The sequence below is a fragment of the Pavona decussata genome, unplaced genomic scaffold, assembly GCF_977016875.1.
Source record: "Pavona decussata unplaced genomic scaffold, jaPavDecu1.1 SCAFFOLD_106, whole genome shotgun sequence".
NCBI classification, from domain to species: Eukaryota; Metazoa; Cnidaria; class Anthozoa; order Scleractinia; family Agariciidae; genus Pavona; species Pavona decussata.
In genome coordinates this window covers 880,175-898,256 of record NW_028145520.1, presented here as the reverse complement: position 1 = coordinate 898,256, position 18,082 = coordinate 880,175, and the positions used below count along the sequence as shown (strand labels likewise).

At 39.3% G+C, this 18,082-nt stretch overlaps 1 protein-coding gene across 2 annotated transcripts; it reads right to left on the bottom strand.

Moving 5' to 3' along the window:
- Positions 1–1,006: 1,006 nt before the first annotated feature.
- On the bottom strand, positions 1,007–16,601 carry LOC146471122 (uncharacterized). 2 transcript variants are annotated; one of them, XM_085121130.1, is made up of 5 exons: positions 16,330–16,601; positions 15,949–16,100; positions 13,093–13,369; positions 8,163–8,664; positions 1,007–1,357 (listed from the first exon to the last, which is right to left on the bottom strand). In XM_085121130.1, the coding sequence occupies exons 1-5, from the start codon at positions 16,599–16,601 to the stop codon at positions 1,271–1,273; spliced, it is 1,290 nt and encodes a 429-aa protein (XP_084977256.1). In that variant the 3' UTR covers positions 1,007–1,270. The 2 variants fall into 2 exon arrangements, with proteins under 2 accessions (XP_084977256.1, XP_084977257.1); XM_085121131.1 differs by having other exon boundaries at positions 13,093–13,330.
- Positions 16,602–18,082: the final 1,481 nt, after the last annotated feature.

Sequence of the window (18,082 nt, the reverse complement as noted above, 5' to 3'; positions counted from 1 at the left end):
CTAATAAGAGATCAGGTTGGTAAAAAGATCACAAAAAACGTCTTTCTGACACCATGAAATAATGGGCGGATTGCTGCTGCCATGGTGGTAAAAACAATAGAAAATTTGCTCACATAGCTTGCATAAAAATGGAAGTTAACTCCCAGAGGAGAAAAATATTATTGTTCCTTACCACCAACATGGCCGCCATGCAGGGCCTGCAGAGCGGGATTTTTGAGAAGGGGGGGGGGGGGGGGGCTAGAGTAAACGTGTTAGCGTAGAAAACTAGGGGGGTCTGGAGGCATGCTCCCCTGAAAAAATTTTAAACTCAAGTCTTCTGAAATGGCAAGAAATGTATCAAAAACTGTCAACACTGATGTAAATTTTTAATTGTATCAACTAAAATATGTTGTCGTTTCTTTTGAAGTAAGGAGTCAATGCTTCACTCTGGCCCTTACAATTCACCAACACAGCAGGCTGATGAGGCAGTTTCGTTGTTCATGTTTCCATAAATCACATGTGCTTCTTTGGTCGTTATGACATTGGGATTGAATAATCCAGGCCGTAGCTGTACATGATTCTCCGTTTCAAATATTTGCGCGTAACGGCGATAAGTAGCTTTCATAAATGAACGCCTTTGTGCGAAAACCCCTTAGTGATAATTAACTTTATCTTTGTGAAACACCGATCCAAGAACGTATGAAAATAGAAAAGACAGCTGAATTTTCATATCATGGTTGAATTCTAGTCGTCCCTTCGGCAGCAAAACTAACGACAACTGTCTGAAATTGTCAGGTTTGTTGGAGATGCTCTTAATATACTTAACAATACAGTATGCAAAGTACATGTAAGCTGTTTCTGGAAGTGATGGATATGGTTAAGTAAAATAAAATAATATATATTTTTTTAACCACCCAAAAATTAAAGTGGGGGGGGGGCTAAAGCCCCCCCCCAGCCCCTCCCCCTCTGCGGTCCCTGCCATGACGTCACATGCAATCAACCTATGGAGAGACAACAACATGCAATGTGCCTAAAACCAACTCAATTTATTATTCAATTGCATGTAACACAAACACACAAAATACATTTTGTAGTAAATAGTATTCAACACAAAGCCCTCTGCAAAAATTCAAACGATTTAATACAATTAGCTAACTATATTATGCCCTTCTCCACTCCTTTCTTACATACTGTCTCTTACCACCACCAGTCTCTCAGAGAGATTCCAATAAAATCCTTGAATTCCCTATGACAATGATAGCAGAGGTTAAGCCACGTCTTTGCTCGTAAACTAATATCCCTGCTCCACATCCACAAGGTATTTTAGTTTTCCGCCGCTCTCATACAAGGTCATGTTCTCTGCAAACAACTCTGCAACCTAAAAAAATATTTTTAAAAGTTACTCTAACATTTTTCAGACCAAACCTCGATATTTCTAATGAAATATTTGAAGGGTTATAGTATACAAAACAATCATAAGTGCCTTTTTACCTTGAAATTGAAATTGCCTGTCTGATTATCTCAATTTAATTTGCTCAATTTTGGCATGTAGAGAATCTTGGCCTACAAAAATGTTACACGCTTTAAAACAATTGTCCAGTTTGGGTTCCCACCTTCAAAATGAAGACAACACTTGGTTACAGATTTGTAAGACGCAAGAAATTTTCGCATGAAGGGACTCTTTGTGCAAGCATCACTGTGAGCGTAATTCAACTTCATTTAAGTTGAAATGCAGTTTTTAATCCTATCATCGCATCTTCACAAAAGAGGAACCAATACTGATAATAACTGATTTCTGTAATGTTTTTAATTTGCTTGAGTTGGTTCAGTTTTTAGCATAAAGTAATATACAGTCAACTCTCTCAAAGCGACCACTTCTCGTAAGCAACCACCTCCCGTAAGCGACCACTTCATAAACAACCATTTTGTTTCTCAGTTAAATACTGTTTCAAGAGCTCTCTCGTAAGCGACCACCACTCAAATTTCTAAGTGACCGCGACTACTTTTTATGCCAGAAATTTGACAGATTCTTTTGTTTTCTGTTTCCGGTAAGCGACCACCCAACATATCCGCGTATGATCTGAGTAACTAATTACTCAGAAGTAACAAAAGTTCAATTTTTAATGACGCTACCACGGACAACTGACAGTTTACAGACAGAGAAGATAATTACTATAATTAGATCTGTAGGTAAATGGGAATAATGTTTAATACAGCAATCTGTTCCAAAATGTTACACAAAGTTTCGTCAAAAGAATAAATAGATGTTAAAAAATCAAATAAATTAGTTTCTATTTGCCTAATTTTAGCTGCTAGGGTAATATTTTTAGGTAATTAATTTATCAGTCCAGCATTAGGCTTATTTTGTTGATCTTTCCCGTAAGCGACCACCTCCCATAAGCGACCACTTTGTCGTGCACCAAGGGGCTGGGTGGTCGCTTACGAGAGAGTTGACTGTAATAACAAGGCTAATTCTTTGTGTATAAGCTCCAATTAGCTTATTGAAGATTTAATCCTTTACTGATGAGATACACACGAGTTTTATAAACATACACAAGCACGCGGTTCTAAAATAAAAACAAAAATAGCGGTAACTAAAGTGATACCGAAACGAAATGAAGCTAAATAAACGAAATAAATGCAAATAAACAAAAATACAAGTTGTTTACCTCATACAGTAAGAGAATCCCGGTAAAAGAAGCAAAATGCACCGATAAAAATAACCTCTGTTAGTATAAATCTACTAGTGTTCTACCACGAATGCCGTTCTCTGATTGGCTACGCTACTCGCTATCTATTCTGTGATAGATAGTGAGTAGCGATTTTCAACAAAATGGCGCCCGCTTCGTCACGTTTTTGAAGTGTCTGCGATGAGGAAATAGATAATTTACTTGTTTAGTTTTGAACGACTGGTAGATTTATACTAAAACAATTAGATTATTCGCTCTCGATTTCTATGCGTGATAGTTGATTCGGGCTTCGCCCTCATCAACTATCACGCGATAGAAATCTCGAGCTCACAATCTAATTGTTAAATATAAACTTTCCGATAGAGCACATGGCAAGTAAAAAAAAACAAAGGCGCTACTGAAGATTTATGGGAAAGCAGGTCTGCAATACTTGCAAAGTACGAATAGATCCTACACTTTGTGTTGAAATCTTTGGCTCAAAAACTAGGTTTCTTAAAATTTAATGATAACCAGCGTCTGTGCCAATGAACTGGAAGCATTTTTAATTTCAATGCAAGAAAGTCACTGAACAACAGTTTTCCATAATCACACTGTAAACCTTTCATTGCTTTCTTTGTTTATTTGATAACTAAAACTAACAAGACACATAATGGACAGCACAAAAATGTTCCGCTCCTGAAAGGCTGTCTTCAGTCTTCACAATTGCAGTCATAATACGGGTTGAAAATAATTTTCTTTTCCTTGAAGCACATATGGCTGCAACTAATGCAATGCAGATTTTGGTCTGACATGGTCTGATTTCTGACTGTTATTTGCAACTCTGATAAACTCTTACAGTCTTTGAAACTTACAATAATTGGCCTATTTTGGGATCCTCTCAAAATGCTTAATTGACCCCTCACGCTATCAGTTATTTATCTACCGTCAATCTTTGTAATTATCGAATGTATCAAGTAGCCGTATACTTAACTTGATGACTTAGGATACCGTGTATTAGTTGGCTTTGTAATTATTGCAAGTAACATCACTGTCTTTGTGTCTCTTTATTTTCTATTGATGGATCCGTTTGTCATTACAGTTTTCGTGCTATGGATTCCGCAGTTTTGGATCGCTCATTTACTGATTCGGGGATTCGTGAGTTTTCTTTTCGTGACTGTCAGGTTCACACTATTCCTGTTTTTGACATTATCAATGTTGATATCTCCCTCTGTGATGTTGCGATCTCATCGGATTGCGGAGAGATAAGCACTGGACTTCGTGACTCTGTGGGTTCCCCTTTTCGAGGGGATACCCCTTTTGATCCTCCACAACATGACTTTGGGGTGTCTTTATGTGAAGAACACGCTCCTGTTAATGCTACCCTTGACCCTGTGTCTTTTCCTGCAACAGCTCGTGACTTTGTGCCGCATTCCCCTTTTTCCGGGGAGCAATTTTTTGGAATTTCAAATCTTCAATTTGCGGTTTCTCTCCATGACAACAATGCATCTCATGACTCTGTGAGTGTTACTGATTATGATGACCATCAGAACACCCGTGTTGCCACAAATCGTGACTTTGTGCAATTTTCTGGAACCTCAAATCGTGACTTTGCGGTTTCCATTCATGACAACAACCCTCCTCTTGACTCTGTGAGTGTTCCGGTCTGTGACAATCACCAGAACACCCTTGTCGACACAACTCGTGACTTTGTGCCTCGTTCAGTTATTCCCGGGGATCAGTTTTATGAAATCTCCAATGGTGACTTTGCGGTTTCTTTTCATGACAACCACACAACTCGTGACTCTGTGAAAGTTACTGATTACGTCAATCATCAGAATACTATGTGTGACACTGTGGTTTTTGCCTCTCCTGAAGATCTTCAATTGCCTGTTCTGGAAGACAATGCTTTTGACATTTCCACTCGTGACTGTGTGTTTTCTACTGATTCAAGTCCCAGCGATAGCCTCACGCTAGCTTCCCCCGACCCTCTTAATTATTTCGTTTTCTTACATGAAGCCGTCGCGTTCACTGGATTGCCTAATTACAAGTGTCGCCGTATCCCTATTTTTACTCATTTACGCCTTGACACATGGGATGATCTGTTAGTTGATTATCATGATAACATTATTTGCGAGTATTTGCGCTATGGGTGGCCCGTGAATTATGACTATGCCACATGCGGTTTTCCACGAACTGACGACCGTACTCACCGTGGTGCGTTGAATTATCCTGCGGCTGTGTCGACGTATCTCCGAGAGGAGATTTCAGTCGGAGTGATGGCTGGTCCATTTTCAGAGATCCCATTTTCTACTGGCCAAATGGCACTTTCTCCTTTGAACTCTGTCCCTAAGGATGATGGTAACGAACGCAGAATCATTCTCGATTTAAGTTGGCCTTCTGGTTCGTCCGTTAATGCAGGAATTTCTGGTGACGAATACGATGGGCAGCTTTTTCATTTGTGCTATCCTACGGTCAATCATATCGCGGAGCTCGTGGTCAAGCACAGTGTCGGATGTCACATTTTCAAGCGTGATCTTTGCCGGGCTTACTGTCAATTTCCTGTTGACCCCTTTGATTATCCGTTATTGGGTTATCGTTGGGAGGATCTCTTGTACTTTGACACGGTATTGCCGATGGGTCTTCGTTCCTCCGCAATAGCTTGTCAGCGCATAACGTCCGCCGTTTGTTTTCTTTGTTCGCAATCCGGGTTCGACGTCCTCAATTACTTAGATGATTTCATGGGGGTGGCTCCCAAGGATCTCGCACGAGACTCGTATGATTTTCTCGGGGGCCTTTTGTCTCGGCTGGGCTTGACTGAATCATCCGCCAAAGCCATTCCCCCCGGTACAGTAGTCTCTTGTCTCGGAGTACAATTTGACACTGTAAATATGACGATGTCTGTGCCCCCTTCCCGACTGGCGGAGATAACTTCTTTATTAGCGAGTTGGCGTATCCGCAAGTCTTGTTCGAAAACTGCCTTGCAATCGCTAGTAGGGAAACTTATGTTTGTGGCTAAGTGCGTTCCTCAAAGCCGGATCTTTGTTTCACGTATTCTTGATGTACTTCGTTCGATCCAGTCTCCCATCCATCATGTCCGTTTAACCGCTGAATTTCGGAAGGATATTCGTTTGTGGCAACTTTTTCTTCCACTTTACAATGGCGTCTCGGTGATCCCCACATCACCCTGGTCGGCGCCTGATGAAGTTTTTGCCACCGAAGCCTGTTTAAGTGGGTGTGGTGGGTTGTCTTCTACCGAGTACTTTTATTCTCCTTTTCCAAGTTTTGTATCTTCAATTTGTTCCGCAATTCATCATCTCGAGCTTCTTACTGTGATGGTCGCTGTGCGTTTATGGGGTCAACATTGGCACGGTCGCCGCATTCAGCTTTTCTGCGATAATGAAGCCGTGGTTTCGGTTATTAACACGGGTCGTACTAGGGATATCGTCCTGGCGACCTGTTTGCGCGAAATCTGGTTGCAGTCAGCCCAGGGGGAGTTTGAATTGCGGGCGGTCCATCTCTCTTCTCAAGCTAATCGCACCGCGGACCACCTGTCGCGTTGGCATATTTCCGATTATTATCGCTCCACGCTCTTACGGGAACAGTCTCTCTCTAACCTTACTTTGGTGCATCTTCCTCAGGACATTTTCAAGTTTGATGACGCCCTTTAATTGTTTTCTTTTGCAGAGCACCATCTCCGTGTTCTTCGACGTGGCTTGCAGGAGACTCGTCACGCGGCCTTTGCCGCCGGAACGCAAAAAGCCATCAGACTCAATGGCGGGCCTTTTTACTGTTTTGTAGTTATTTTTAATTGACTCCTATGCCCGCCAGCCTCGAGACACTTGCATTATATTGCCTGTTTCTATCCGCAGCATGATACCAGCTTCTGTGCGGAATTATCTTAGTGGAGTTAAACTTCTCCATCTTTTAGCTGGCGAGGACATTACCGTTTTTAAAAGTTATGAATTGACGATTCTCTTAAGGGGATTAGACCGTCTGGCGCAGCATGTGCCTAATAGGGCGCCTCCCGTCACCCCAGATATTTTGTTGCAGTTAGTATCATTAGTAGATTTCACAAACCCAGTGGAGGTCACTTTTGTATCCGCTTTCCTTTGTACGTTTTTCTTACTAGCTAGAGTTTCGAACATAGTTCCTAGCACTGTTTCGTCTTTTCAACCTTCTATGCATTTGTGTCGAAGGGACATTGTACCTACTTCTACAGTTCTAGTAGTTTTATTTAAGCATACGAAGACTATTCAGTTCGGGAAAAGGCATCTTTTGTTACCATTACTGCGTATGCCTCAGTCCCCTCTCTGCCCAGTGCAGATGTACGAGCTTATGTGTTCTCTCGTACCTACCCCTCCTCAGTCTCCCGCCTTTTTACTCCCCACAAAGGCCGGTCACACAGTTTCTGTTACAAAATTGCAATTTGTTTCCTTTTTTCGGGACCTGCTTCGTCGGGCAGGTATTCCAGATTATCGCACGTTTCAGGGTCACTCATTTCGACGGGGGGCCGCTTCTTGGGCTTTTCGTTTAGGTGTTCCAGGGGAAATCATCCAAGTTTATGGCTACTGGGCCTCTGACGCTTACAAGTCTTATTTAGAGATGTCCATGGCGTCCAAGCTGCAGTTAGCCTATCGTATGCGTCAAGTTTTAAGCTAGTTTCTATTGATCTTCCTTTGGGGGTTTGGTTTTTGGCGGGTCAGAGAGGTTTATGCAGCGATTTGTATGTTACTTTAGATTTGCTAGCTTCGCAAATAAACTTCTCTCTCAGCCAACAAAGGAATCTCTGTTTTCATTTGTTATTTGTTTTGCGTTATTCTGGGGGAATTGGCCTATTTTGGGATCCTCTCAAAATGCTTAATTGACCCCTCACGCTATCAGTTATTTATCTACCGTCAATCTTTGTAATTATCAAATGTATCAAGTAACCGTATACTTAACTTGATGACTTAGAATACCGTGTATTAGTTGGCTTTGTAATTATTGCAAGTAACATCTCTGTTTTCATTTGTTATTTGTTTTGCGTTATTCTGGGGGAATTACTGAATAGTGGCTTGTCAGAAATACAAGTACACACAAGAATGCCTAACCTTTTCTCTAGGCTTCAGACTAAGCCATAACCAATCACGTGATGTAGTTCATACTGTATCATCAGTTCACGAAGCAAATAACTACATAACATATCTTAGTATCCAACCAAGAAAGTCTCTTTTTAATCTTCTGTCATAATGCTCTGAAATCTCATAAATTATCCGTCAGACAGAACATCACCCCTACAAAGATCACCTGATTGACAAGGAAGTGTAAGTGAAATGCTGTTGCAACCTTTGATGTGTGAATAAAATCTATATTAAAACACATAGTGTCAGGAATAGGTGTCCTCCCTCATTTTGGACCAGCAGCAATTAAGATGTTTCATTTATATTTGTTTCTTGGTTCATTTTCTTGTTCATTTGTTTGTTTTCATTAATAACATTAAGACACAAATTAACTCTTTATAATTTAAAAACTAACCTCCTCAGGAAAAGACAGCCCAGCCATATGAGGTGTGATTATTACTTGATGCATGTTCCACAGAACACTTTCCTTTGGTAGTGGTTCAGTTTCAAACACGTCCAAGATTGCACCAGATATCCAACCCTGATTTAATGCATGAACAAGGCTCTGTTCATCTATGATATCTCCTCTACCAATATTAATAAAAACAGGATGATTGTCTTTTCCCGCACTCTCAAGCATATTTCCAGATAGCAGATATTTAGTGGTAGGTGTGCTCGGTAATATATTGCAAACATAATCACACGATTGCAATACTTCAGGGAGACTTGAGAAAGTTTTGTAGTGATCAACAAACACTGGTCTCTCAGACTTCTCCTGACGTCCTACACCCCACACAGTCATCCCAAGAGATTTACATGCTTTAGCTACTTCTTTTCCTATATCTCCAATTCCAAGAATTCCAATGCTGATTTTAGACATCAAACGGTATTTGCCAATCTGCCTCCACTCATCATCCCTTAAAAGACAACATAACAGTGTTTATAAGACCTTCATGTTTCTCACATGTTCCACTAATTAACTAAGGGCTAATTCACTTTGATAAAATCAACCAATCTAGTTCTTGGAAATTAAGCAGCGGGGGTCTCTACTGAACATTCTGAGGCTAATATTCTCCTAGTTTACTGCCAAGTGCCTCTGTTAATGGAAATGCTAGACAAAGCTAAGAATCAATCTTGGTCTTATTACAGTGACTAAGTGAGACAAGTACTCTAAACAGTTTTCCACAGGGACTGAAGGCAACCTTGATTGACTGCTTTAAGTGTATATGACGCAAAATCTTTTATTAGCTTATTAGGAAGAGCTTTCAAAATGATGAAGAATGGCATTTATTTTATTGCAATAGCATTCTTGGTTGCCGAGTTATTCAAGATTTAGGTTTATGCAAAGTAGAGGACTTGTGACGTCACAAGGTGGGCACAAAATGATGTAAAAAAACAAAAAATGGAATATCTCTTAAGCCTTTTTCTGTATAGAACTGAAACTTTGTAGAGTTGTTATACTCGTCACAAAGTTTCATGATACGATCCACTGTGACATTTCCACGGCAACACAAGGGGCTCCAGGCCCTCACCATCCAAAGGATAAAATCAGAGTTACCCTTCCCAAGAAGCGCTATTTGCTCTTGATGTTTATTCAGTGGGTGTGAGCAAATATGGACATTACACAGCACAAGTATAAGAAATTCTGTTTGACTGTGGAGCAATAAATAAGGCATTTGTCATTTTGGGAAGGTAGAGGTCTGGTAACAAGTACGTTGCTATGGTGACATCATAGCCACTATCACAATGTGTAGTTCTGTCAGCACATCAACCCTGCAAAATTTCAACCCTGTAGATGAAGTATTTGCACAGATATTCCAAATTTTGTGATTTCCCTTCATTTTGCGGCAGGTCTATTCCGGGGGTGAGGGGTGAGGGGTGGGGGGTGGGGGGTGGGTGGTGAGGGGTGGGGGTGAGGGATGAGGGGTGAGGGGTGGGGGTGGGGGTGAGTTTAACAGACGTGGATCTAGACTCTCATATACATGATAAACGAACATCCTGCAATCTCACATGAAATCACGAGTTCGGGGGTGAGGGTACGTTTAATTTGTTCATGGCGCGAGCTGCGGGGATCTGCGATCCACCTTAACATTATTGAGTTTGACAAGCACATAAAAGTAATCCAAACTGTGGCTATCGTTTATTGTATTGCTTTTTTGTTTGAGACTCGTAAGATCTTGGATCTTGGATTGACTAAATGATACAACTGACGTCATATTGGTTTTGATTCTTCAAACTGTAACTTTATATATACAAATAAACTAGATTAACTTTCCCTGGTTAATCATTTACCATATGGCCTTCGAAAAACCGGTTGTTAGGCTGGTTTGTCAATGATACTAAGTGTAAGCGTCAATACTACTAAATGTCGCTATTGTCATGATACAATCACAAATGTCGTTATTGTCATTACACAAATTATATTCACCAATAAGATCAATTACGTTTATCGATTAGAATGGCAAATAACGAGGTCAAATAAGAACGAGTCCAGTCACAAACTTAAATGGAAAAGATATAGACTGTACGCTTTAGAGACTTTATAACGGTATAGTGCTCTCGTTTTTTCTCCCTTAGTGACAAACTGTAGGAAACTAGGTTAATAAATAAAAATGATATGTATTATAAAAATAACTAGCATAACTAACATAAGTGTTGTATTTATAGTTAGTATTTTAATATTGTAGTGATGTTACTATATTGTAAATAGTGTTACGCATTGTTAGAAATTTAGTTTTGTAAGTAATGTTAGTATTGTAAGCAGTGTTAGTGTTGTAAGTAATGTGTGGTACTTCAATGAAGGAAAAAAAAAACATTAAAAAAAAAAATGTCGCTATTGTCATGATACAATTACAAATGTCATTATTGTTATTACACAAACAAACATTCTTCTCTTGAGATATGAACCCTCTACTCTCATATTAATTCGGAATCTTAAAACTGCAACACAACTGTAACTGTAAATAATCTGGATTAACTTTCATGAATTTGCCAAAGTGGCTTGTGAAAAACCGGAATCTAGACTGGTTTTGTTGAATCGTTACTTTAACTAGCGAGCAGTTTCCTTCCTTAATCCAGATTATTTACAGTTACAGTTGTGTTGCAGTTTTAAGATTCCGAATTAGTATGAGAGTAGAGGGTTCATATCTCAAAAGAAGAATGTTGTTCGTGTAATGACAATAACGACATTTGTAATTGTATCATGACAATAGCGACATTTAGTAGTATTGACGCTTGCTCCACTTAGTATCATTGACAAACCAGTCTAACAACCGGTTTTTCGAAGGCCATATGGTAAATGATTAACCAGGGAAAGTTAATCTAGTTTATTTGTATATATAAAGTTACAGTTTTGTTACAGTTTGAAGAATCAAAACCAATATGACGTCAGTTGTATCATTTAGTCGATCCAAGATCCAAGATCTTACGAGTCTCAAACAAAAAAGCAATACAATAAACGATAGCCACAGTTTGGATTACTTTTATGTGCTTGTCGAACTCAATAATGTTAAGGTGGATCGCAGATCCCCGCAGCTCGCGCCATGAACAAATTAAACGTACCCTCACCCCCGAACTAGTGATTTCATGTGAGATTGCAGGATGTTCGTTTATCATGTATATGGAGTCTAGATCCATGTCTGTTAAACTCACCCCCCACCCCCACCCCTCACCCCTCACCCCCCACCCCTAACCCCCGGAATAGACCTGCCGTTCATTTTGTGTCCACCTTGTGACATCACAAGTTGTCTAATTTGCATAAACCTAAATCTTGAATAACTCGGCAACCAAGAATACTATTGCAATAAAATAAATGCCATTCTTCATCATTTTGAAAGCTCTTCCTAATAAGCTAATAAAAGATTTCGCGTCATATACACTTTAATGCACCAGCCTTGTGTTTACTTTTTGTAAATACCACTTTTGATCAGTCTTTTACAGGATAGATTTCTATTTTTGCTTTATGAACTCTAACATTTGTTACAAGAAATGAAGACTCTGAAAATTCTCTGATTCTCTAATCCCCTTGGGGTTTGTAAATAATATTACAGATGAAGCTCTTGTAAGTGACCACCTCAGCAAATTGGAAAAAAGTGGTCGTAACTGGAGCAGGTCAGTTACGAGAATGTAATTTGGAAAGCGACCAAAAGGTAAAACAATAGAAGCCGGTCACTTGTCAGAGCATTTAGCACAAAGCTTTCTACCTTGGTAATAGGGTAACAATCTTGATCAAACGGCAAATCATTTTGAATTGTAGATTTGAGATCTTAATCTACGAACATCATTAGGCAGCACAATATTACTGTAAATGTGATCACAAAGCATCCATAGTTTTATGAAAGAGTTGCCGCAATACGTATCAGAATTATCTTTGAGTGGTCGCTTACAAATTATAGCTTTTACGCTTTACAAACTTTAAGGTAAAGAAAAGTTGGTAATTCCCAAAAGTGGTCACAGTTGCTTATGGGAGTATCACTGTCTTACAAGAGCTTTTGATTACAGCGTTTAAGTCACAATTCGAACAGGGTTTTACAGTGGTGGTCATAACAAGAGCTGGTCACTTACAGGAGTGCTCGTAAGGAGAGCTTTGACTGTATATGTTAATGTCACAGTAATCTAGAGCTTGTTGTACACTTCAATAGCATTGAATAGATGTGTTGTTATTGTGTGATTATTGGCTGTGAAGATTGTAATAAGACATAATTTGGTGCATGTTGATCCATCTTTTGTTAGTCAAAAGTCTGTGGGTCTATCGTTAGTAAAATGTCTATTGTTTGTCTGTTTCGTTATCAATAAGTCATTTGTATGGTACAGTTATCGATTAGTAGAGACTGTTTAAATCAAAGGCAAGGCAAAAGCGTTCAAATGTCTCATGTATGTTCATCAGAGGTTTGAGCCCTTTTGTGACCAAAAGGTTCTAAATGTTAGCACTTAAAATTAAACTGTCAAATGTAATTTAAGCTCCTTATCACTGTAAGATTTCACTACCAGAATAAGCTTAATTCCCATCAAATATTATTTTTTTGGCATATCTTTTGAATGTAATACAGCAAAAAGGCTTTGCTGATCTCATCAGTGCCTTCGCTGTAGTTAGGGGGCTTTCTATTTGCTGGAACTGGTAAAAAGAATAGTCCAGCTTTTAGCACTTGTAAAATCAATTTTCACCCTATACAACTCAAACTTTGGAATCTTACATTTCATGAATTTACATTTTATAACTGCCTAAAAAAAAAATTTCACCACTGGCTTTATTCAGCAACTTTCTTAACTAATAGTAATAACGGCCTAAAGGTTCCTAAACTCCGATAATTTAGCATAACGCATGTCTTTGAAAAGTGTATATGTACCATTTGCAGTGCTGTTGATCAGTCCACATTTTTCGAAACTCCCTCTCCCATGAAATAATATGGCCAATAACATACTGTGCCATGTGAGGACCAAACACACCACCAAATCTTGTTAAAAGTAATGAACTCCGCTGTTGAGGTGTCAGGTGCTGAGTGACTGCATCTATTCCTGCCCATGTAAGCTGCATCCATTTGAGTTGAGGCAGTTTGGAAAGGTGAAGAGGTGCAGTGTTAGGATCTGCTATGATAACTTTGGCTTCCTGTAGTTTTTCTACCTCTAGATAAACAAGGTACAAAATTTTGTGAAATAAATCAAGGTGTAAGGTCATAGCAAGCTAATTAACATTAAAATTTAACATTTAATGTTTTTTTCATAAAATTTTGGTTTACATATACTTTTTGACCTGACTGTAAACTGCTTCTCTGCATCTTCGTCAAATTTAAAAGACTGTATTGAACCAAAACTGAACAGTCAACTCTCAATAACTCGAACCCTCAATAACTCAAACCTCACACTAACTCGAACCAAAGTCAATTTCCCCTGGATTTCCGTCATACATTTACTGAAATTTTATCCTCAGTAACTCGCACCCTGAATAATTCAAGCCTCCTGCTAACTTGAAGCAACTTTTGTTTCCCTTCAGGTCATTTTCTGTATAATTTTACCGTTGATAACTTGAACCATGTTTGTCAAGACGTGACAGGTCAAAACAGACCGTACTGTAGTCCAAAACATTGAATTTATTTGAAGCAGCCATGTATTCTTTGTCTTTTTTGCACAACACAAAACATGTCAGTCCCGTTCAGGTTTCGCTGGTTTAGGGTACATTTAACTACAGTATGCACTCGATTGCAAAAACATTGACACCTAAAAAGCATAAACCGTGAACGATGATACCCAACGGATTTGTGGGTAGTGTTTAAAATTTGGCCCTTGTTGGCCAACTTGACACTTTAAGGAAAGCTTGGACAGTTTCCATCATTCACCACGTGCAACTAATTTTGGTTATCAACCGTCACACGAGAATGGAACATTATGCAAATAAATTTAGTACATTTATACCCATAAAGCCATTGGGTCTCATCGTTCACGGTTTATGCCTTTTAGGTGTCAACGTTTTTGCAATTGAGTGTATTGTATCTTCATGAAGCTTTGCTTTCACTTAACTCCTTCTTCAAAATGTCAATATCCCTTGTGTTCCTTGAAGTGCAGTGTGTGTGACATTTAACTTATACTCCTTCCCCATCTCCACGGTTTACTGTCTTCCCAGTCACCACCACAGTAAAGTAGTTCTTCTAAATAGAAATTGTCTTTCCAAAATGGGCTGATTTGCCTTTCATTAAATGTCCAATAACTTTGCCATTATGTTACACACAAACCACATACATGTACTTGTTGACATTCTGATTTATAATTTAGAAATATTGTTCCATTTTCACTCAACTTCTCTATAATTATTATTTAAATTTGATTAAAATGTACACTATATGAATAGAAATACACAGTAAACACTGTTTTCTTCCTTATTCTCTGTCATTTGTTCTCAAATCCTGATAACTCGAACCTTCCTCAATTTCCGTTGAAGGTTCAAGGTATCGCAAGTCAACTGTGTGTTCATCAAAGCAGCTGTTACCATCAATAAATATCAAAGGGGCAAAAAAGGTACAGTGTACATTATAATCTCTTTTTTAGCCAAAAAATCAGAAAAACATGCCAAACTCGCTCAATTTTAGGCTGCAATGTGGATTCTACAAGTTCTTAAATTTATTTTGCAAAGGTTAATTTACTATAGGAAGTTTGCTTCTGCTTTAATGTTTATGGCAGTTTCCTGTGATTAAATCCTCAAGATACTTGGGTTACCTATAGGTGGTGACTACAAATACAGTGATATTTTTGTGTGGTTTATTCATTAAAACTATGTGGAGAAAGCATAGAAAATTAGGGGTAACCCTGGATTTTTTAGAGATAATAAAGCTTCAATTTGGAAGAAAACGGCATACATTGCTTTGTATTTTACTCTAAAAAAAATGCATGGTTACCCCCAATTTTCTTTTTGGATTTCAATAGCCCTTGCTGAGATCTGCTTTCCCCGCAGAGTCATAAACCAAACAAAAATACTTATTTATTAGTAAGTTTTATTGCTCAAATCACAGGTCCACATGACCCCTTTTACCCCCAGGGGGTTACTATGGATTTCAAGTAATGCATGACCTGGATGATCAAAGGATTTTTTTGGGTTTAAAATTTTTTATTCTGGGATTTTTTTGGGTAGGAAAATTTGGCAAGTATTTTTTTGGGTGGCTTGATTTAAGTAGGAATTTGTTGGGTATTCAAAACAATCTGAAGATTCGTGGTAGTGCCCATGTATCCTGGTTGCACAGTTCTGCGAATAAAGTACAACCAAACTTGTTTTGCGGCTGTTGTAATATTTAAGGCATTACATTGCATCTGTTTCATAAAACTGGTTAATATACAATAATTTTTATTGGGGTTAATTTTTTAACCAGGGATATTTTGGGGGTTTTGTTGGGAGCCCTAGGGTTTCTTTCGGACTTTGATTTTTGCCCCCATTCGATCATCCCTGTCACTTGAAATCCGAAGACCCCCCCCCCCCCCCCCTCTTGGGCCTTTACTACCCTGTGGCTCGGCGGTTCGCCGGTTGACTGGCAAACCGGCGAGCCGCTTGGATAATACTTGCTCTTTCTGACTGGCGAGCCGCGTAGCCACTTGAATTTATAATAGAGGAAAAGTGGTTCTGCATTCTATAGCTATTTAGCCGGTTCGGAGTTCGGCGTCACAGTGTGCAAAACACCCCTGCGCAGTGCGGGTTCAAATCATTTGATCGCATCTCCTACCTTCGCTGCATCCAGCGGGGACGTCGATAAATTTTACATGCGGGCAACGTTTGGAAAGGTGGTTGACAAGGTTGGGAACAAAAGAAGAGACGTGAACAATCTTTTGAACGCTCCGAGCCTCACTTGCGGCTAAACACTGGAATTGCACCGGCCTGTGATTGGAAGTTAAAAATAGCATTAGTCACACACTACTAACCTCGTATGGACAAGAAATAAGTCAGAAACTAGTCTTCGCAAACTCTAAACGCCATCTTTCGATAACGCATGTACTTTAAAACGAAACTCCTGCCAGAAAAAAGCCATGATTTTCAATTCGGCAAAATTTTGCCGTGAAAGCTGTTGAAAATTGCAACGAAATTGAGCTAAGCTCAAAACACATACCTCTCGCGACTCATTACCGATGAAACCAGTGATTCACAATAAATATTAACGTTCACGTATTTGTTTTTGATCACTTTCTTTTCAATATTTACTTTTTCAGCAACTTCCTGACTCGGTGCTATTCCTGTCGGCAATGCAACCTGATGTGCTTTAAGTATAGGAATTGCACCGAACCGCACAACCGATCGCTCGTATTGAAAAGCGCTTATTACTTGGGCTTCCCACAGGGAGACCAAGTTGAAAATTGCCCTTTGTTTTTTTTTTTTCCCCATTCAGTCACAAATCGCCGTCTGGGCCTTAAAACGCATGCGCAGGTGATCTTGTCACTGCGTGGGTTTGCAAGGGTCGGACATTTATTCAGTCGCCGATTTTCGCGTTTTCCGAAGGAAAACACAACTTTTCGAAGTGGTACATCGAAAGAAGAACTACTAAGGAATACTCAACAGTTTCGATAGCGAAAATCCGAGAAATAACGGCGAAGAAACTGTGCTTCGAGTTCGAGTTGTTTTATCCAGGCGACGAGTGAGCGGAGCGCGGACATCTCAAATCCTTATTGAGGCCACGGATTTTCTACGAGATTTTTGAGTACTTCTTGGAATTCAACGAAAAAATACAGGTTTGATCGTGAATTTGTACTGAAATACTATTTTAATTGACCGATTCTTTATATTCTGGACAGTTTTTGCGAAAATTTGAAAAACGTGCCACGCACGGATTGATAAATTCGCTTCGAAATGGACTGGAAGTTCTTCAAATCGCTTTCGCGTCTCTCGTTTGGCATTTGGAATTATAAGCGTTTCTTTCTTAGGCGTAAACGAAGACTTTTCTGAATAAATTTTTCCTTTAGGAAACATTCTGTCTGTTTTTCTTTCTAGTTTAATTGACAAAACGTGACAACTGCGTAATCTTGCGTAAACAAACACATGCACTCGAGACGGATCAAATTTTGCCTATGTGACGCGGGACAACTTTCATCGATTAATGGGTTAAAGATACTGACAAAGAGAAATTCCCACGAAACACCAATTTCAATCAGAATTCCCTTTTTTCAAAAAACAAAAATTTTTGCGAGGGGGGGGGGGGGGGGGGGAATGAAGCCAACACAAGATATCCCTGCCCGCTTTGCTAAATCCTGTTGGCCAGATAGATGCAAATTTAGACCAGGAATATACATTGCTTACAATATACTTGCTTGTACTATGCTTGAGCTGTAAAACAATCGACAAATGACAACTGAGGTTTTATCATGTCAACTTTCTGGCGTTCACAGCTGGATATACCAGGAAAGAAGCCCAAGTTCACGCACATATGCGTCTTGTTTACAAGTAATGAATGTTTCCTGTTCCTGTTATTAGCGGATGGACTAGTAAATGAGGCTTGGTCTTCACGCACAGTAAAAAATATATCGCTGAGGACTCGTACTACTCGGTGCGATTCCTTTCTTTAGAAGAGCAGTCGACACTTAAATAGAGGAATTGCACCAGGGAATGATCTTTGACTTGGTGATAGTTACATGCCCAAGGAACTTTGAAAGGCAACACAGCTGCTCAGTTACCATGCAGACTCACTTTTTTCCAAATTTTTCGCGGGAAATCCTCCAGCTTTTTCTCTATCTCAATAACTATTCCGTTTCAATCGTTGTGACACTCAAGGTGTTGTTTTTTCTGTGTTTCACACAATGGCAACTACTGTTATGGAGGTAAGACCCACCTTGATAATTTCAATAGGCCAATTAACATAATGAATATGGGCT

Excerpts from the sequence above, each read along its gene's own strand:
- LOC146471122 (XM_085121130.1), bottom strand. The coding sequence starts at position 16,601 with ATGGGGAAAAAAAAAAAACAAAGGGCAATTTTCAACTTGGTCTCCCTG. Across the intron at positions 16,101-16,329 it reads TCGGTAATGAGTCGCGAGAG|GCCGGTGCAATTCCAGTGTT; the intron begins GTATGTGTTTTG and ends TTCCAATCACAG. Across the intron at positions 1,358-8,162 it reads GGCTGTCTTTTCCTGAGGAG|GTTGCAGAGTTGTTTGCAGA; the intron begins GTTAGTTTTTAA and ends ATATTTTTTTAG.